The 21,667-nt window shown below is 32.8% G+C and overlaps 1 protein-coding gene across 1 annotated transcript in view; it reads right to left on the reverse strand.

The window, feature by feature from the left end:
* Window positions 1-21,667, reverse strand: part of trx (trithorax) — a 96,317-nt gene that overhangs the window by 3,450 nt on the left and 71,200 nt on the right. Inside the window, exons 4-7 of the mRNA XM_065499013.1 lie at window positions 10,583-11,750; window positions 10,098-10,514; window positions 9,808-10,020; window positions 21-9,246 (exon numbers count right to left, since the gene is read on the reverse strand). Coding sequence (XP_065355085.1) covers window positions 21-9,246; window positions 9,808-10,020; window positions 10,098-10,514; window positions 10,583-11,750 — 11,024 coding nt within the window. The remainder of the gene's footprint in view (window positions 1-20; window positions 9,247-9,807; window positions 10,021-10,097; window positions 10,515-10,582; window positions 11,751-21,667) is intronic.

Below are 21,667 nucleotides of genomic sequence, written 5' to 3' on the forward strand. Positions count from 1 at the left end.
AGAAAACAAAAATCACTTACCTTGGCACCAATTCATTATCCGAAGGTTGCACAAACACTTGTACTGGTTGTTTGCGATGTCTGGACGCCAACCAACTGAACATATCATACTCGGAACGCTTTGAATATGGTTCACAGCGGGCACAGTCATAGGGATTTTCCGTCATATCCTCTTGATCCGAAGCATAATCCATACTATTGCTGTCGGTGTCCAGAGAGCCGGCCACCGAGGCATTACCATTCATGGAGGAGGAAGAGGATAAAGAGCTAGTGGAAGCCGTATGGGAGGATGAACTTGAACCATGGCGTCTATGATATTTGGGTGTGTATTTGTTGCATTTCTCCACACCCGGCAATTGTTCGATGAGATATTTCAAGGCATTCGTCTTAAGACCAATCATTTGTACACCACTCATATCGGCCAAGGGGCCTTCGGGTAGCGGAGCTAAACCATTGGCCCGCCGTGCCACTTGCACTGCCTCAAACACTTTCTCCCATACCTCAGAGATGGACGAGGATTTGTAGGTGAAGCCATCTTCACTTTGTATTTCATAGAGTAGATGGGGTCCTGTTATACGTTTGGGGTCTCTGGAGGGAGGATGAGCGGCTTGATTAGACGCCATAGTTAGGGGAGCTGCTAAGTTGTTTGTGTGCGGCTGTTGCTGCTGCTGCTGCAGGTTGTTTAAATTCGAGGCGGGTTGTAGGGAGTTTTGACAGTTTTGCATGTAGTTGGTGTTGAGAGTGTTTTCCACCTCCTGCTGTAGCTTGGCGGCATCATGAGTTTCCATCATCATTTTATTATAGTTTTCGGCGTCTTGGTGTTCTTTCATATTTTCGGCTGCCAATTGAGCGGCTATAAATGCTGACGTCTCTTCAGTAGTGGGAGTATAATATTCATTAGCTTCTTGTGGCGTTAATTGGTTTTGCTGCTGCTGATGCTGCTCGTTGCTGCTAGAGTTTAGATTATGTTGGCCATTATCTAGATTATCTGCTGCTGCTGTTAGTGTGGCATTGAGATATTGATTATTGCAGGCCATTTCAACTTGAGCTTCCAAAGTGGTAGAGGTATTTAGCGAATCATTGCAATCTTCGTTAGTTAGATTGTCTAGAATTTTGCTGATTTTCTCTTTAACGGCCGGCTCATCACTATCCATGGATAGGTTATCGGAACCATCTGCTGATGGCATTTTCAAACTAAAACCATCATCTTCTTCCTCATCCTGGGCCTGTTCTTCGTCGGCTTCTTCCTCGTCGGCATTTGCCGAACCTAAGGCTTCTTCTTCGTTTCCACAACAATCCGAACCGAGAATAACCTCACCTTCGGGAGGGAATTTGGGATCTGTTATGAGGCAACCTTCGGGATTAACAAATTGCGGCATGCCATTGTTAACATAATTCAAATCATGCAAACACATTTTTGAGTTTGGTTCCTCAGGTTTTTCCACCATGTCGTAGCTGAGAGGCGGAGGTGAGGATTTTGGCAAATTGTGTTGCAGACTTTGTTGCTGCATATGCATGACATGTTGAGGCTGCAATTGTTGGTGTTGGCCATGATGAGCCTGAGCGACCTGCTGAGCTTCATTTGTGGTGAGCGGCGGTTGTGGTGAGTGTAGCAACATTTGTTTTACCTCCGGCTCGTAAGCAATTTTATTTATGTTGGCTTTAATCGAGGATTGTTGCATCGCATCCTCGCTGGAGTTTGTGTGATTTTGTGAGATCTGTGAATTCGTGGTAGTGGTGTGTGTAAATTGCGTGGCGGCTGCAGCTGCTGCCGCCGTAGAGGTGGAAGATGTAGTACTGCAGCTGCTGGTCTGAGAATGTTGTTCATATTGCCGCTGTTGCATGGGCAGGACACGATTGGTGGGTCGTGTTATGGTAGTGCTGGTCGTAGACGTTGATGTTGTCAGGGTGTTGGTGGTGGAATACTGTTGCAAGGGATTCACAATATTGATGTTGGTGTACTGAGGCATTCTTTGTATTGTGGGCAATATGTTGCTAACACTATCTGTGTTATTGTGGGTAGCTGTTGCTGCTGTGGCTTGTGGTTGTTGTGGTGTTTGCTCATAATTATTCGTTGTATTTGAGAAACTACAATGTGAGAGAGTTTGCTGGGCCATTTGAGAGCTGTCGTCCAGCAGTAAAGCATCGGCCACATTGTAATGTTGCTGATGGTTATTGGCCACATGTTGTATATTCATAAATTCTGAATTTTCTGTTGGTTCTGTTAGATTTGTTAGGGGTATAATGGCGGCAGGTTCTTCAGTTAGGGGTAGATTTGCTGGAGTGTTATTTGCTACTATGCTTGGCTGTTGCTGCTGTGTTGTTTGCTGCGGATGCTGCTGCAGTTGTAGTTGCTGCTGCTGTTGTTGTTGAGGTTTTAGTAAAATCATTTTATTGGGATTTGTGGGTATTGCTGGTATTTGTAGCTGATTTAAGGGCGGGTTTGTATTGTTTACATTGTTGTTGGTGGTTGCAGTTGGTTTGGTTACCACTGTAGCTGTGGCGGTCTTCATAACTTTGGGTTTCACTTCCAATTTGTGTAAAGGCCTGATCATGTTGGTTTTCTTATTGTTGTTAGCTGTAGTTGTGGTTGTGGTTATTGAGCCGGCTGCAGCTGCCGCCGATGTGGTTATTAGTTGGGGCGTGGCCACATCCACTTGTGTCGCTGCTTTTGTTTGTGGTGTTACAGTTATGGTGGCTGGTATTTGTTGCTGCTGCTGCTGCATTATGCTATTCAAGTTGTTTTGATTTAATTGTTTGAGATTTGTAGCATGTAAGGCGGAGGGCTGCTGCATTTGTGTAGTTTGTAGTTTAATTTTTTGGGTTTGTGTCTGTGGTTGACTGTTTATTTGTACTACATTGGGCATTACTTTGTTTACCACTTGCGGCTGTACTTTGGTTACGGTGGCCACTGGAGCAGAGGATTTCGTTCGTTTTACTTGAGCCACTGGCGCCACCTTTGCACTTACCAAGTGCACATTTTGTGCTGGATTTGTAGCCTCCACATATTGTGGTTGTGCAGCGGTTGAGGTTTGCACCTGTGGCTGCTGCGTTACCATTATTTGTGGCTGAGTTTGCATTTGGTAGCCTTGAGCTGTGTTGACTGGTGGCGTCTGCAGGCGATAAACATTATTTTGGGCCTGCTGTTGTTGTTGCTGCTGCTGCTGTTGTTGTTGCTGTTCCGCCAAAGCTTGAGCCTGTTGCTGCAAAGCGGCTTGTATGAAATTATTTTGATTGGCCTGCTGTTGTGCAGCCGTATTGGCTGCATTGTTAGCTTGCTGTTGCTGCATTAAAGCATTATTAGCATCCACATTATTGAGCAAAACATAGCCAGCCGGTATATCCACCAAGGGTTCTATTTTACTGGCCTGAAATACTTGTGTAGTGGTGGCCGAAAAGCTGGCATTTTGACTTAACACTCCCGGCATGGCGGTGGAGACAAATTGCTGTGAGGACATTACCGTATTTTGCACTATTGTCTCTAAGCCATAGTACATGGGCTGGGTAGTGGTGGCCAATATGACTTGAGGCTGTGTGGCTGCCGATAGCATCTCCAAACCATTAGTTGTTCCATTAGGATTGCCGCTAATAATGACTTGCTGTTGCTGTGTCTGACCCGTGCCCTGTTGGGGTATTCCTCCTTCGGCTGTGGCCGTTGTGGTGGTGGTTAAAACATTTCCTCCTTGCAATTGCAAAGTTTGGGGCTGTATTAAGGTGCCTATCACTTGAGGTCCCTGGGGTGTGGATATCAACTGCAGAGAGCCGGTATTTTGTGGTGGTCCATTGGTTAACACCAAATTGCCACTGGCATCTGTCTGCAAATAGGCTGATTGCAATAAAGGCTGGGTATTGGCGGCGGTGAATAGAGATGCTTGGGTCTGGGGCTTGTATTCCGTGGTTTGTTGAGCTGTGGGCAAAGTAACATACTGTAGCTGTGGATGTTGTGAGCCATCATTTGTGGTGGTCACAAATGAAATGATATTCTGTGGTTGCTGTTGCATTATTATTTGTGGCTGTTGCTGTTGTGGCTGAGCGGTTTGGAAAAGTAGTTGCGGCTGCTGTGAGTTGTGTTGGGCCTGCTGTTGCAGTTGCTGCAGCAACTGTTGATTCAGTAGTTGTGTAGCATTAACGGTTTGTGGTTGTGTGATGTGATTGTTGGTGTTTGCTGCTGTAACGTTTATTTTCGATTGTATAGGTTTCACCACGGTGGTGGCTTTTAGTTTATTTTTAGCTGCTGCCTGTTGGGCGGCTTTAGTAGCCATAGTTTTGAGGGGTTTTCCTTGTGTCACTGGCAGCACTATTTTCTTGTCCGAGTTGGTGGCCTGTAAGGTTTGATATGTAGCCGGCATGGTTTGATGCGTTTGCGTAGCCGGCAATTGAATAATCTGTTGGGTGCCATCTGGATTTGTGGACACGGCTATGAGTTGGGGTTGATTTTGTTGCAATTGTGGTGCAGTGGTGTATTGATTTGCCGTTGGTTGCAGGGTAAACGTACCATTTAGATTGGCTGTCAGACCCTGTAAGGTATTGGCATACAATTGGAGATCGTTGGATGCCTGATTCATGTCTGGTTGGCTGGTGGAAATGAAAAAGTTTCCTCCCAACGTTTGAGGCTGTGTCAGCTGCTGTATATTGTGTAAATTCTGTAGATTTTGCAAGTTTTGTACACCTTGCAATTGCACTCCCTGCAAAATGTTGGCCGTTTGTAAACCCTGTAATTGGGACAAAGTTTGTGTGGGTATGCTTTGTATAAAAGGCATTTGGTTATTTCTTTGCTGCTGTTGCTGCTGTTGTAGTTTATTATTTAGCTCCTGCAATTGTTCCAATGTCAAAGCCTGCGGTGTGTTGTGTGTTGCATCGGGTATTTGGGAATTATGTTCAGATTCTGATTCGCTAGTGGAAGAGGACATTGGCTCACAGTTGTTTAAATGCCTTTGGAAAGATTCTATGTTGCGATAGGTGCATTGACATCTTTCACACTTGACGGCTGTCTGTGTGGCCTCTTGTGTAACAAAACGATACTCTGTAATGCTGTCATCCACACCATCCACTTGCATTAGTTTGATTTTGCTATCCGTTTGGCTTGAATCCAAATTATATCTTTTCTCAGCACTCCAGGTGAAAGTTCTTTTATTAGAACCCTCCATATCCAGTCTGCGTGTCACCGAGGCCACCTCTTTCTTCTGTGAACGCTGATGATTGTTGAGAGAAAGCAGCATATTTTCGGATATCTTCCTGCGTTTAATGGCATTTTTGGCATTAACATCACAATTGATGACCGGAGAAGAAGACTTTTTTAGCTTTTGAAGTTTTACCGCCTGGGCAGCTGTTACCGTGGTAGTTGTAAGCAATGCATCTTCAACATGATTATGATTGGCCGTGTTGGACCAATTGCTGTTGAATTCTGCCGTTAGTTGCTTGGTAAAGGCTCCTATAGAGGTCATGGTATCTTCATCGGACATCTGTTGATTGGTAACACCATCTTTGGAGTGTTCCCCTTGAGCCATATCCTCATAATTCATGCATTTGGTGAAAATATCCAACATGGAAATACCCTCCAATAGGTCACCCGGTAAATCCTCAAATATGGCATCTTTGATTTCGGGTGGTAGCAAATCGGCATTGGTTTGGGGTTCCTCATCGTTGGTGGCATTGGTTTCTTGAGTATTATTGCCCGAACAGGAGGAATGCTGTGGAAAATTATTTAAATAATCATATTCCTCGGCCGTCTCATAGTCTCCTTTGGACAAACTTAAATGCCATTGTTGTATTTGCGAAAGACCCAGTTGCACTAGGGCTGAATTGTTTTGAGTATGATCCACGGTAAAGTTTTTACCCAAATCTATAGCTCCATTGGACAGTGAAGAAGAGGAGTTATTGTATATATAAGTTCTAACGGTGTACTCCACTATTTTCCAAGGCTCCTTAGAAGACCAATACAGACGTGAGCACAGGAAATTTACCGGCACCAAAGACTCATAAGTGTCCGAGAATCTGGGTAAAATATGGCCCAACTGCTTGACTTCCAAAGAACCTATATGAAATTGAACCTTTGAGGGTTCCACCTGTTTCTTGCGCTTACGCTCCAATTCCACATAAACTGGACGCGTTACCTCGAATTGTGTTTCGAAGCTGGTCTTTGCATGGCTGAAACTCGCGGCATGTTGAGGACAATACATAGATTTGTCGGCTAAAAAGGCACAAGTTTTAGATCTAGCACAGGGATAATGATAGTGTTCACCACACGACTTAACATTGCAGCCTACGGTGGCTCCTCTATTGCCGCACACAGAACATTTAATCATGCGTCCGCGTGCCACAGCCGAGTGGACATTTTGCAAAGAACCATCGATCTCTTCGAACACCTCGGCCGACCATAAAGCACAATTGGTATGGACCCAACAGTCATGGCCACAATACAACAAACGAGACTCTTCTCCCGGCAAACCTTCACCGGTACGCCGACAAAATAAGCAAATTCTGGCATCCGCACGAGATTTGATGTTATACATTTGCTCCTCCAAATCTTGTGGCAGTTCAGCCAACAAAGCCGAACGATCTTGATCATCCTGTTGCTCCTGACTGGAGGGCAAACAATCCATATTGTAATCCGACTCGCTGTCTACAGAAGTATTGAGACCATAAGCTCCACCCGCCGATTCGTACATGTCCTCTTCCAAGGCATCGGTGCAGGCTTGAGTTTCGTTTTGAAACCAAGGAAATTGTTCACTTAAAATCTCCTTATACACTATAACCAAATCATCACAGTTGGCCTGTTGTATTACCAAATTCATGTCATAGTTGAACTCCGCCAACGACACATAAGCGCCATTGGAGATTTTATGTTTTATCTCCACTAGACTTAAGTTACTTTGGGCCGAAGACAATTGAGCCTGGCATATACATTTTTTTGATTGCAACTCCAAAGAGGAATTATTCAATGTCACTTGTTCTCTTTCGCGGTCATCAAATTCATAAATATCTATATTGTTGGTCAAAGCTAAGGGATCTTGCTCATTATTATTACTTAATTGAGATTGCTGCGAGTTGAATTGCAAAGATTTTGGCTGAAACTTGTGGCCAACAGTTGAAGAATTGGAGGAGGATGAGGAGCCACAGGCACACTTCATTTGTTTGCGGGGACTTAATTTCAATAGAGCACAGGCTTGGCGAGATTTGCTTAGCAACTTTAATACACTCATTAAACTGGATTTGAATTCCTCTTTCACCGCCTCCCGCCACTCACAGGCTCTTTGTTTAGCATCCTGCGATTTGCGGGAACATCTTTTGCATATAAATTCTATGGATTCGGGCAAAGTACTTAGCAAATTGTATTGCTCATCGGTTAAGGTTTCACATTTGGCATGAACCCATTGACGACAGTCACCACATTCCATCATTTTCAAATCAAAGTCTTGATCATCATAACACTTCTGGCACACCGGACAATAGTTACCCTTTTTGCGCAACTTAAAGCAGTTGGTGCACATCGGCAGGTTGCCCACAAATTTGGTAACTTTGGTGGTGGAGCAGGAGCGACACTTCAAACAGTTGACACAGATTAAAGGACGATCGGCGCCCAGCAGACGTTTGCTGGTACCCAAACACGTGGAGTGGTAATTCTTTTGACATTTCTGACATTTCACTTTAGCACCGGAAGACATGTTACAGGTGTAACACACCGTACACCGCGGACACAGCCAATTTAGTTTGGCTATGACCGTATTCGCATTCGTACCGAGGCCCGTAACACTGAGGCAACTTTCATTCAGCAGCAGCGTGTCATCCAGAGAGCCATGTTTGAGATTGAATTCGTCCTGGACGCAATACTGATGATACGGTTCACAGCAGCATGAACAGAATATTAAGGGTTCCTGACCAGCCGAACCACACAGAAAACATAAAGCGCGCTGCGCCACTGTTTCCGTAACGATAAGACCAAAACCAGTTTGGCATACTTCAGCTGGATCATAGTTCTCCCAAAAGTCAATGGAGATTAAAAGTTTACACTTCAATTGGGGTTCCTTGCGTGCCCGAGGCGGCATTAAGGAGGGATTCATTTGGCTGTTTATTTGTTTCTTATAGGCTGTCAGTTGGGTGTTGTAGTGATGGGGTCGTTGTGATAATTTCGAGACTGGCACTAAGGCCTTTGTGGTGTTGTTGTCTATTTTCTCGATTTTAGCTGTCTTTAGAGGTGGCTCTGTAATGCCACAGTTGTCTTCCGTTACCAATTGCTGGGTTTTACAGGAGGCACAGTTGTCGTTTTCATCGGTTAGAGGAAGTTTTGTTTCCGTTTGCTGCAATTGTTCTTCGCTTAAAATCGATTCCTCGCCTTCCTCACCAAACATGGCCAAAGGTTGTCCCAAAACTATAGAAGCACTGCGACAGACATGTTTTACCCGGGGACCCTTTAAGTCTATACGTTGACGTTTGTCTGCTGCAGTTACAGCAGTTGCTGCAGCTGTTGCATTAGTAGAGCAGGGTAGGTTAGCAGCAGCTGTTGTATCATCTTGTGTGGCTTCCTTTAAATCGCTGGATAAATTCTCCAACTTTGCTTTAGGCTCTTTCGTTTTGTCATTTTCCATTTTGGGTGAAAGCATTTCCTTTATTCTCAAGTCCTTGCGTTCCTTGTCCAAAGATTTATCTTTCTTTTTTGAGGAGGTCTTTAAGGCTGGCGTTATTGTTTCCATTGCTAAAGGTTCGGTTTTCAAATCCTTTATTATATCCAATGGTTTTCTATCCACTTTTTCTTGTTTGGTTTCTAAGGAAGATTTCAGGAATAAAGGCTTTTCCAATATGGCCGGCCTTAGCAAAGGCACACTGCCAAAGGTAACATTATTCTCAACCAAAGGATTCGATTTCAGATTCAATTTTAAAGTTTCCGTTAGAGAAGAAGTAGTAGTTGTATTATTGGTAATAGCAGCTGTATTTATTAATGGATCCTGTAAAGGTTTCCATTTAATTGCTCCGGCCGCTGCTACTTTAGCTGTTTCTTCAAGTAATTCTTTTTTCGATTTGGTATCTTGCAGAGAAGATTTAATGCTGCTGCTGCTGCTGGTGTTGATGTTGGTGGTTGTGGTGGTAGAATTGCTTAGCACCGGCAGCACTGCATTTAGCCTCACTTTTGGCAATTGTAAAGTTTGCAGACACTTTTTCAGCCAACAATAGCCACAACGTTCTTTGTAAACTTTCTTAAAGTTTTTCAAATGACCCGCTTTATTGTTAAGCGGCAAAATCACACAATTTCCTGGTGGATGGAAAAGGAAAGAGAAGAAGGATTGATTTAAAATGTAAAATAAGTTTTAATAGAGGTTCAGTATAAAGCAAAAAAAGAAAGGAAAGCAATGTTAGTGAAGCACATTTTAAACACTTCCCAAGTAAAAGCTTATCAGCCCAATTATGAATAAAAACTCCCCGGGAGTTTTTTCCCTTTTCTCATTTTTCCTATTTAAATTCAATGGGAAAAAATTCCCAGGGAACAAACTCCCGGGGAATTTTTTATTCATAATTGGGGTGTATTTATATTTGAAGTAAGATGTCATTTTGGAACTAAACAAAAACGTTGATGAACAATCCATTTAGTCGTGGTTTTTTGCTTATATCTACGCCATTTGTCGGCAGATTTTCTCGATTTTAAATAGCAACCGAACCAGCCGATATATTGGTATATCTATTATGTTTGTAAGTTATTTAGAGGCATCGGAAAGTTGATTTCAACACACAGACGGACATGGATATCGACTAAGACTCCAGAATATATGTATGAAGGGTATAATAAAGCTTAGATCTAAAGAAGAAAGAAACTTACCATCTGCTTTGCATTGGAGTTGTACGGTTTTCATTGTGGTTGAATTTTTCATGGCAAGAGATTTCTTGGCTATTTTCGATATGAATTTACGGCAATGTTCACAGCTTAGTTCCACATATTTATTGGCTTGTGGCAAATTTTTCGAATGTATTATGGAAGAACAAACAGCACACTGATGGGCTGCCGGGGAAGATGTAGCAACAGGGACTGTAGCTATAAAAAAAATAAAACAAAAATTTAATTTTGAATTTCAATCATCATCCTTTCTCCTACTAATAAGTACTACTCACTTGTATTGACATTATTTTTGATAGCACTGGTACCGTTTAAGGAAAATGTGGGCGACAGCAAAGAAGCTGTACTACTTAGACTTCCAGCAGTGGCCGCCGAAGATGATATGGCCTGTTGCAAAGATTTGGGCAATGAAGCGGATAAGGCTAAAGCGGCCGCTGCGGCTGCTACAGCTGCATTAGAGTTTGTGTTAATATTACGATCACTGGTTGCGGTTGTGGGGTTGTTATTTGTTAAAGATTCGAATTGTAGTCGAGGTTGTCTTAAAACAAAACTACTGGGCTTTAGTGAGCTGCTGCTGTTGGTTGCATTAGTTGTTGAGGTGCTGCCAAAATTCGAGAAAACATTGGAGGTGCTGGCAAATGTTGAGGAAAGTTTTGCACTATCCAACATCAATTCCTTGGAGGATTTTAGGGCTGCAAATGGTAAAAGTTTAATCAGTATTATAGAGAGTTTGTCGTATTAAATAATAAATTAAACTTACTAGCTGTGCCATTACACTCCTTGGCATTATAATCGCCCAAACCAAAATAATTTGGCTGTTGAGTTGCAGCCACTAACTTCTCTTCTTTCGCCGCTAAAACGCCAGTAGCTGCTGTAGATGTTGATGTTTTTAATGTACTTTTCTTGCAGATAATACCATCCTCTATCAAACGTTTATTGGGCTTAATAATCCTCGATGAACGGCAACTGCGTTTGGGCAAAACAAAGTGTTTGTCCACAATCATTTGTTGATCCTCATCCTCATCTTCGCTGCACACTTTCAACTTCAGTTTATGTTCTGGCTCTAAATCCTGTTTGATCACAGCACACATTTCCTGTGCCACCTGCTGTTCCTCCTCATCCTCCTCTTCATCACCCTGCTCCTCTTCCTCACCCTCTTCTTCATCATCGTCCTCATCATCATCATCGTCTTCCTCCTCCTCCTGTTCCTCATCGCTTTGTTCTTTACTCAAACGAAAGTTAATAATATTATGTTTCTGTTTGCTGTCCTCCTCTTCACTAGGCGCCCCGAATACTCTAGACAGAGGACCTGCCAAAACCGAACAACTCTCGTTACCGGTCGAATGATTCGTGCGAAATTTCAAAGAGTTTAATTTATCAATATTTGAATTATTTTTGAGTATTTCGGTTAGCCTCGAAGGTCTTACAATGCACTCACTACTTCTAGTATACATGAGGGGCCGGTTAAGGCATTCTTTCTTGATAATCGACACCAAGGGCTTACGATTATCTGGATTGTAGAACTTTTTAACCGCACTTTTGTCATCACTAGTCTCGAGTACATTCTTAAATGTAACCGTTTTCTTTTGTTTCTTATCGCTGCTGTTGGACGATGATGAATTCGAATTCGAATTGGAATTCATATTAACCGTTGCTGCACTGGCTGTTGTGGCCGCTGCCGTTGAGGTATTTGAAACAGAAGAACATGATGTTTGTGAGGCATTGGAGGGCGATAGGGTTAATGATCCGTTTGCATTGTGGTCCATTGTCCGGCTGGGAGAGTTAATGGGTGTTATACTGGGTGTTTGTTTGTTTACAATTTTGTTAACATCTTTTTTAATTAGATCACTTGAGTCTTCTTTAGGGCATTCACTGGTTCCATTTAGATGCGCTGCTGTATTATCTAGCGTAGATATTGGGCATTTTTTCTGAAATTAGAAAAGAGGAAAATAAGAATTAGTATGAATTGCTTGTAAAATTTTATTAGTTTTTTTAATTTTAGAAAATTATTCGAATAAAACAAATATTTTTAATCGCATAATTAACCGAATTTTAATTTATTCGAAATAGTTTTTAAATACATACAACATATAAAATAGAAGAATTAAACAAAAAATTATTCGAATAAAAAATGTTTCGCTTTAGTCGATTAATAAATTAACCGGATTCAAATTTGGGTTTTAAATAATTTGAAAAATAAACAGTAATTAAGAAAACGTTTTAAAATAGTTTTATTGAGTATTTCGAAATTTATTCGAATAAAATCTAAAAATATCGATCGAATAATTAAAGCGAATAAAAATTGTATTCAAATGCATAAAGCTCGAGTTTGTCGAAAATAACATTATAAGTAGAATTAAAAATGTAGATACATTTAAAACGATATGTCAAAAAATTATTCGAACAAAAATATTCCGTTTTTAGTCGATTAATAAATTAACCGGTTTTTAATTCAGGTTTTAAATAATTTGAAAAATAAACAATAATTAAGAAAACATTTTAAAATAGTTCTATTGAGTATTTCGAATTTTATTCGAATAAAATCAATATTATTAATCGAATAAAAATTGTATTCAAATTTGACGAAAAAATAAACATAATAAGTAGAATTAAAAATAGAGATAAAATTATAAAATTATGTTAAAAATTATTCGAATAAAAATATTCGGTTTTTAGTCGATTAATAAATTAACCGGTTTCGAATTCGGATTTAAAATAATTTGAAAAATAAACAGTAATTAAGAAAACCGTTTTGAGTATTTCGAATAAAATCAATATTATTAATCGAATAGACATCGAGTTTGACGAAAATAAAAATATTATAAGTAGAATTACAAATAGAGATAAAATTAATACGATAAGTTTAAAAATTATTCGAATAAAAAGATTCGGTTATTCGAATAAAATAAATATAAATTAACCGGTTAATGAAAATTTAATTTATACAATTTTTTAAACAACATTTTCCGAATACACAAACCAAATTTTATGTAGATTTTAAAAAATTCAAATTTTATTCGAAAATTTGTAATCGAATAATAAAAAATCTAAATGGAAAAACATTATAAAACTTGTATTTGAAATTTATATGAATAAATAATAATAGCAATTTTTAAAATTAAAAAATATTTTCAAAAATTATTCGAATAAAAATATTCGGGTTTTAACCGATTAATAAAGTAACCGGTTTTGAACAAAAATTTTCTAATAATAGATCTTTTCGAATAAATAGATTAAAATTTTAGTACATTAATAATGTCGAATGGAATAAAGATTAGAATTTTTAAATAATTTCAAAATTAGGCTAAATTTCATTTATTCGAATAAAAACAGTATTCTTAATCGAAAATTAGGGTACATACAAAATTATACGATTAAAAATCCGGGTTTTTATTTGTAATACAACTTGTAGAAAAATTAAAATTGACTTGAATAAAAATATTTGGCTTGAGTCGATTAAAATCTTAACCGGTTAGAAAAAAGGATGGATTTTAAGAAAATTCTTTAAAATTTTATTTTAAAATTTTTTTAAAATTTTATTCGAATTAAATACAGGTTTTAAATTTATTCCAATAAAAATATTCGGATATTAGCCGATTAAAAAATTAAGAGGTTTTGGGAAAAATCTAATTTAGAAAATGATGAATTTTTATAGTTATAGTCGATTAAAATATTAAACGGTTTGAAAAAAATAAATATGAATTTTAAGGAAATTCTTTAGAATTTTACTCGAATTAAGTACAGTTTTCAAATATATTCGAATAAAAATATTCGGATATTAGCAGATTAAAAAATTAAGAGTTTTTGAGAAAAATCTAATTTAGAACAAAATTTTCAGAATTTTTTTTTTAAATTTATTCGAATTAAATACATTTTTTAAATTTCTTTAGTCGATTAAAATTTTAAACGGTTTGAAAAAATTAAATGGTAATTGTTAAGAAAATCCTTTAAAATTTTATTTTCAAATTTATTCGAATAAAAATATTCGGCTATTGGCCGATTAAAAAAGTAAGAGGTTTTGAGAAAAATCTAACTCTTTATTTTTAGAAAAATTTTTAAAATTTTAATCGATTCAAAATATTTGGGTTATAGTCGATTAAAATATTAAACGGTTTGAAAAAAATAAATATGAATTTCAAGGAAATTCTTTACAATTTTACTCGAATTAAATACAGTTTTTTAAATTATTCGAATAAAAATATTCGGATATTAGCCGATTAAAAAATTAAGAGTTTTTGAGAAAAATCTAATTTAGAAAATGATGAATTTTAAGAAAATTATTCACAATTTTACTCGAATTATACAGGTTTCAAATTTATTCGAATAGTCGATTAAAATATTAAACGGTTTTAAAAAAAAAATTAATGATGAATGTTAAGAAAATCCTTCAAATTTATTCGAATAAAAATATTCGTATAGTTGCCGATTATAAAATTAAAAGGTTTTGAGAAAAATCTAATATAGACACTTTAATTTTAGAAAAGTTTATTCGAATAAAATACCGATTTTAATCGATTAAAAAAATATATTTTTACAAAAATATTAGAAATTGTTTTGGATTCAATATAACATTGTTTTTAGTTTAGAAAATTTTATTCGAATAAAATAACGATTTTAATCGATTAAAAAAATATATTTTTACAAAAATATTAGAAATTGTTTTGGATTCAACATAACATTGCATTGTTTTTAGTTTAGAAAATTTTATTCGAATAAAAAAATACCGATTTTAATCGATTAAAAAAATATATTTTTAACAAAAATATTAGAAATTGTTTTGGATTCAACATAACATTGCATTGTTTTTAGATTAGAAAAATTTATTCGAATAAAAAAATACCGATTTTTATCGATTAAAAAAATATATTTTTACAAAAATATTAGGAAATTATTTTGGATTAAATTTTTTTTAAATTCAATTTAACATTGCATTGTTTTTAGTTCCTTTTAATAATTTAGTATGTTTTGCGTAAAGAAAATGTCAGTTAAACTTAGTTTAAACTCCAATTTTCTGCTTTTAAGTTTAATCGTGCTACAATTTTTTTAATTAAATTTATTTTAAAGTTAACATAATAAATTTATAACTATTAAACATGCCATTCATGGCATTTTTGATTTGATAATTTATACATTTAACTAAAATTATAATTCACACAATAATTTCTTTAATTTTACGATTTTAAGAATATGGTTTAAAGTTTCTTGAACTGGATAGTTGAAATCTTAAAGCCTAATAGGCACCTTGCTTTGCAGCAATATCATTCAAAAAGCATTTAAAATTCCCCCTCTTTTATTATTTTGTATTGAATTTATGTTTTTAAAATAAATTTAATTAACAACTGGCCTTGATCTTCAACACAAATAAAGGAAATACAACATATTATCTATGCAAGCAAAAAAATTCAGGGAAAGAAAAACGTGTTTACAATTACTATGTATATAGAGACAGGCTTAAAACAAACTAAAAATACAAAAAATAAAACGCCAGGTTATTTAATTATAAAAATTAATTCATAAATATTCCTGTAAAAAAAGAAAAACCAGACATGAGAACTTTTAAAACACACAGACTAGAGCACATAGACATGAAGATGAAGCTAAAATAATCAAACCCTCTCTACCTTATTTTCAACAGAGTCGATTCTAAAAAAAAAACTGACTTAAAAAATACTTAAAAGATTTTAACAATTAATACGTCCCATGACAGTCAACATAGAACAAACTGAAAACTTGTGCTTTATGGGAGACATTAAAGCAGGCCAGCAGACATGTAAACCATTTTACATGATAAACACCAACAAAAAGACCTGAATTTAAGGTTTAGTTAGTCATGATGAGCAGGGGGTAGGGGATTAATTTCACTATGATTTTTCTATTTTTTTTCTTACTCTTAACAACAACTGCAAATAACAAATCAATTGTGAAAATTACAACAGCACAAACAAACTTTAAAAGAACAAGAAGTCTAGAGCACAAATAAAAATCAAACATACAAATATCAAAAGTTTTGAAAAAAAAAAAACAAATAATTGTGTGGTGGAAAGGGTTCAAATAAGTAACTAAGTTTTCTACACAATCGTTAGTTTTTTTTTATTTTTAAGTTTAAGGAAAAACAAGCCTGTCTGTCAGTCAAAGAATTGTAATGTAACTACAACAAATAACCCAACCATCTAGCCAACCAGCCAGCCAGCCATCCAGTCAGTCAACCATCCAGCCAACCAACCAGCCCAGCTAAGCAACCATCCAAGACAAAACATAAAGTGGTCAACAAGCCAGAAACAATTGCCAGCAACGAACAACAACATCAACAACAAACACAAAATATTTTGTATAATAAAATAAAAGGGAGAAATGCAAATATTTAAAACGAGCATAACGTAATACTTTGTTTGTACTCCCGGTACTAGTAGTCGTCGTAGTCTTCTTCTTCGTCATAAATGTTGTTGTTTTCAGGGCACAGTGGTCAAATAATGTCTTAAAAGTGGTAAAAACTACAAATATTTCCAATCAAATAATTAAAATGAAAAAAAATTTCTTCGTATAGACTTGTTTCGAAATTTTATTCGAATAAAAAACAATATTTTTAATCGAATAATGTATAAATAATATAAAATAAATTTGTTCGAATACATTAAAATTTTTTTTATATTTCTTTTAGAAATTTATTCGAATAAAAATTATATTTTTAATCGAATAATTTTTTTCAAAATTTATTCGAATAAAAACACTAAAAACTATAAATATGAAAACGTTTTAAATATATTTTTTTAGAAATTTATTCGAATAAAAATAATATTTTTAATCGAATAATTTTTTTCAAAATTTATTAAGATGAATAAAGTTTGAAACTTGTTTTCAAAATTTATGCGAATAAAAACACAATTTTTAATCGAATAATTAAGATGAATAGAAATTTATTCGAAAAATAACAATATTTTTAATCGAATAATGTATAAATAATAATAATTATAAATTTGTTCCTATACATTAAAATTTTTTTTTAGAAATTTATTCGAATAAAAATTATATTTTTAATCGAATAATTTTTTTCAAAATTTATTCGAATAGAAACACTAAAAACTATAAATATGAAAATTTTTTAAATACATACATACATATATTTTTTTTAGAAATTTATTCGAATAAAAATAAAATTTTTAATCGAATAATTTTTTTCAAAATTTATTAAGATGAATAAAGTTTGAAATTTGTTTTCAAAATTTATGCGAATAAAAACACAATTTTTAATCGAATAATTAGGATGAATAGAAATTTATTCGTATAATAACAGTATTTTTAATCGAATAATGTATAAATAATAATAATTAGAAATTTGTTCGAATACATTAAAATTTTTTTTATATTTTTTTTAGAAATTTATTCGAATAAAAATTATATTTTTAATCGAATAATTGTTTTCAAAATCTATTCGAATACAAACACTAAAAACTATAAATATGAACATTTTTTAATTATATTTTTTTTAGAAATTTATTCGAATAAAAATAATATTTTTAATCGAATAATTTTTTTCAAAATTTATTAAGATGAATAAAGTTTGAAACTTGTTTTCAAAATTTATGCGAATAAAAACACTATTTTTAATCGAATAATTAAGATGAATAGAAATTTATTCGAATAATAACAATATTTTTAATCGAATAATGTATAAATAATAATATGTAATTAGAAATTTGTTCGAATACATATTTTTTTTTAGAAATTTATTCGAATAAAAATTATATTTTTAATCGAATAATTTTTTTTTAAATTTATTCGAATAAAAACACTAAAAACTATAAATATGAAATTTTTTTAGAAATTTATTCGAATAAATATAATATTTTTAATCGAATAATTTTTTTCAAAATTTATTAAGATGAATAAAGTTTGAAACTTATTTTCAAAATTTATGCGAATAAAAACACTATTTTTAAACGATTTAAAGATGAATAGAAATTTATTCGAATAATAACAGTATTTTTAATCGAATATTTAAGTGAATAAAAAAAGAATATTCAAATAAACAATATGATTTTAAACAAATATGTACATTCTATGTACAGAAATTTATTCGAATAAATAGAGGTTTTATAAATAATTTAAAAAATATTTTTGCAAAAATTTGTAAATTTCAATCGATTAATAAACTAAACATGTTTTAAAACCAGAAATATCTTTATTTTTGCAAAAATTTATTCGAATAAAAACTGTAGTTATAATTGAATATTTAAATATAATTCAAGAATTTAAATTTATTCGAATAAAAATCGAGTTTTTAAATAGTTTGTAGCAGAAAAAAAAAAACAATACTTAATGGAATAAAAAATTAATAATCCGATTCGAATGTTCATCTTTAAAATAATTAGAATTAAAAAAATTCCATAAATTATTCGAATAACAGAATTCCAGTTATAGTCGATTAAGTAACCGGTATTGAAGAAAAATTTAATTTAGAAATTTTTTTGTACTTATTTTTATTACCTTCCAAAAAAAATTTTAAATTTATTCGAATAAAATGATTCAGATATTTTCAAAATTTATTCGAATAATGTAACTTATTTTTGCAAAAACCGTTTTTTACGAAAATTTAATTTAAAGCATTTTTTAAACTTAATTTTTTTTCGAATAAAAAGTTTTAGATTTTAATCGATTAATAATTTATTCGAATAAAAACTTCAAAATTTAGTTTAAAATATACGTGTTCAAAAGCAACTAAAATAACTAAAAATATTTTGAAAATTTATTTTTGCAAAAAACATTTTCAAAATTTATACGAATAAATAGCTTCAAGTTTTATTCGATTAAAAAAATAACCGGTTTTTAAGAAAAATTTAGTTTAGAACATTTTTTAAACTTAAATGCTTTAAAATTTTTTTCGAATAAAAACTTTCAGATTTTAATCGATTAATAATTTATTCGAATAAAAAGTTTCTTAGTTTAAAATAAACGTGTTCAAAAGCAATCAAATAATTAAAAATATCTTAAAAATTTATTATTGCAAACATATTTTCAAAATTTATTCGAATAAATAAATTCAAGTTATATTCGATTAAAAAAATTTAATTTAGAACATTTTTTAAACTTAAATGATTTAAAATTTTCTTCGAATAAAAAGTTTCAGATTTTAAGCAATTAGTAATTTATTCTAATAAAAAGTTTTCGAATTTAGTTTAAAATAAAAGTTTTCAAATAATCAAATTATTAAAAATATCTAAAAAATTTATTCGAATAAATAGATTCAAGTTTTATTCGATTAAAAAAGTAAGTAAAATATAATTTAGAAAATTTGTTTAAACTTAAATGATTTAACAATTTTTCGAATAAAAATATTCTGATTTTAATCGATTAATAATTTATTCGAATAAAAAGTTTCAGAATTTAGTTTAAAATAAACGTGTTCAAAAGCAATCAAATAATTAAAAATTTATTTTTGCAAAAATATTTTCAAAATTTATTCGTATAAATAGTTTTAACATTAATTCGTTTTTTAAACTTAAGTGATTTAAAATTCTTTTCGAATAAAAAGTTTCAAATTTTAATCGATTAGTATTTTATTCTAATAAAAAGTTTTCGAATTTAGTTTAAAATAAAAGTTCTCAAATAATCAAATAATTAAAAATATCTTAAAAATTTATTCGAATAAATAGATTCAAGTTTTATTCGATTAAAAAAATAACCGGTTTTTAAGAAAAATTTTATTTAGAAATTTTTTTTAAACTTAAATGATTTAAAAATTTTTCGAATAAAAATATTCTGATTTTAATCTTAATTTTAAAATAAACGTGTTCAAATGCAATCAAATAATTAAAAATATCTTTTAAATTTATTCGAATAAATAGATTCATGTTTAATTCGATTAAAAAAGTAACCGATTTTTAAGAAAAATTTAATTTAGAAAATATTTTTAAACTTAAATGATTTAACAATTTTTCGAATAAAAATATTCTGATTTTAATCGATTAATAATTTATTCGAATAAAAATTTTCAGAATTTAGTTTAAAATAAACGTATTCATTCAAAAGCAATCAAATAATTAAAAATTTATTTTTGGAAAAATATTTTCAAAATTTATTCGAATAAATAGTTTTAAGTTATATTCGTTTTTTAAACTTTAATGATTTAAAATTTTTTTCGAATAAAGTTTCAGATTTTAATCGATTAATAATTTATTCGAATAAAAAGTTTCAGAATTTAGTTTAAAATAAACGTGTTCAAATAATCAAATAATTAAAAATATCTTAAAAATTTATTCGAATAAATAGATTCAAGTTTTATTCGATTAAAGAAGTAACCGGTTTTTAAGAAAAATTTAATTTAGAAAATTTGTTTAAACTTAAATGATTTAACAATTTTTCGAATAAAAATATTCTGATTTTAATCGATTAATAATTTATTCGAATAAAAATTTTCAGAATTTAGTTTAAAATAAACGTATTCAATCAAAAGCAATCAAATAATTAAAAATTTATTTTTACAATAATATTTTCAAAAATTAAGGCGAATAGAAATTTATTCGAAAACAAATCTGGATCTAAAATATTGATTGGAATCCTATGTTAAACACCACTGTCCCTTCCTGCTGCCATTGTTATATCTAGATGTTGTTGTAGTACTTACAAAAAAGCAAGTTTATACGTTTATTTTGTTATTTTTATTTTCAAAATTTTCTCGTATAAGACACTTACACTGTGCGAAGCATTGTTAAGGTGGAAAAAAGCAGGCTTAAATATTAAAAAAAACGAGGTATTAAGGCTTTTTGTTACCAATAATAATCGTCAAAAGGTGCAACGTAAAAAAAAGTGGCATTAAAGAAAACAAAACAAAAAAAAACACAACACAAGTAACAAACAACAACAGCAATAATAACATTCAGAAGGCTTTAAAATAATAAACAATTATCTACCACACACAAATGCTTAAGGAGATTGTAAAGTGAGCGTAAGGAATGTGAACAACAGCAGCAGCAGCAGCAGCAACAACAACGACAGCAACACAAGTAAACGAAGTAAGCAAAACAAAACGTAGAAAAAACACAGCAGAGTCAAGTCAAGTACGTGTAATGGAGACACTACAAACATCAAACCATCCAACCAACCAACAAACATACAACATTGAATACGTCGTCATACTGGTGAAGAAAACCAACAACAAAAATTGCAACAAAAAAAAATAATATGACTAAAGGAGAAAAAAATGCCAAGGAATCACACACATTAATACTTAAAAAAAAAATTGTTTTAAAAGAGCTGGTAAAAAATAACAACGACGACAACAAAAAAAAACCAACAAAAAAAAAAACTTTAATGAAAAGTATACAACAATTCAATCATTTTTTTAAGAGTGCGTGTGTATTTGTGTTTGCTAAAAGAAGAGGGGGAGCTGGGGGGAGGGAGTAGAAATTAAAATAAATTTAATGTAAGTTAGCAGCAAGTAATTTGAAAAGAAGTGGTGGACATTTACGAAGACATTTCTCCAGGTTTCGGGTAGAGTGTGAGTATTTATAGTGTGAAATAAATCAAATAAGGATTATAACGAGGAATGACCAAAGGGTGACGTATAATGAATATAGGAATACTTTTTTAGTTATTATACAATTTGTGTTGGTATTCAAGATACTGAGATTTCTTAAAATTTATAATATTAAAGGATCTATTCTTGTACTTGTCAGATTTCCCCTACCATAAATTTGTATTCAAATGTTTAATATGAAAATCGTATCTGACAAAAATCTTCAAATCAGACTAATTCAGGACCAAAGCAGCAATAATGAAATGATAAGTAAGAGAGCTATATTCGTCTGTGTCGAATCTTATATAGCTTTCACCATATTTGTAGGTAAAT

The sequence above is a fragment of the Calliphora vicina genome, chromosome 1, assembly GCF_958450345.1.
Source record: "Calliphora vicina chromosome 1, idCalVici1.1, whole genome shotgun sequence".
NCBI classification, from domain to species: Eukaryota; Metazoa; Arthropoda; class Insecta; order Diptera; family Calliphoridae; genus Calliphora; species Calliphora vicina.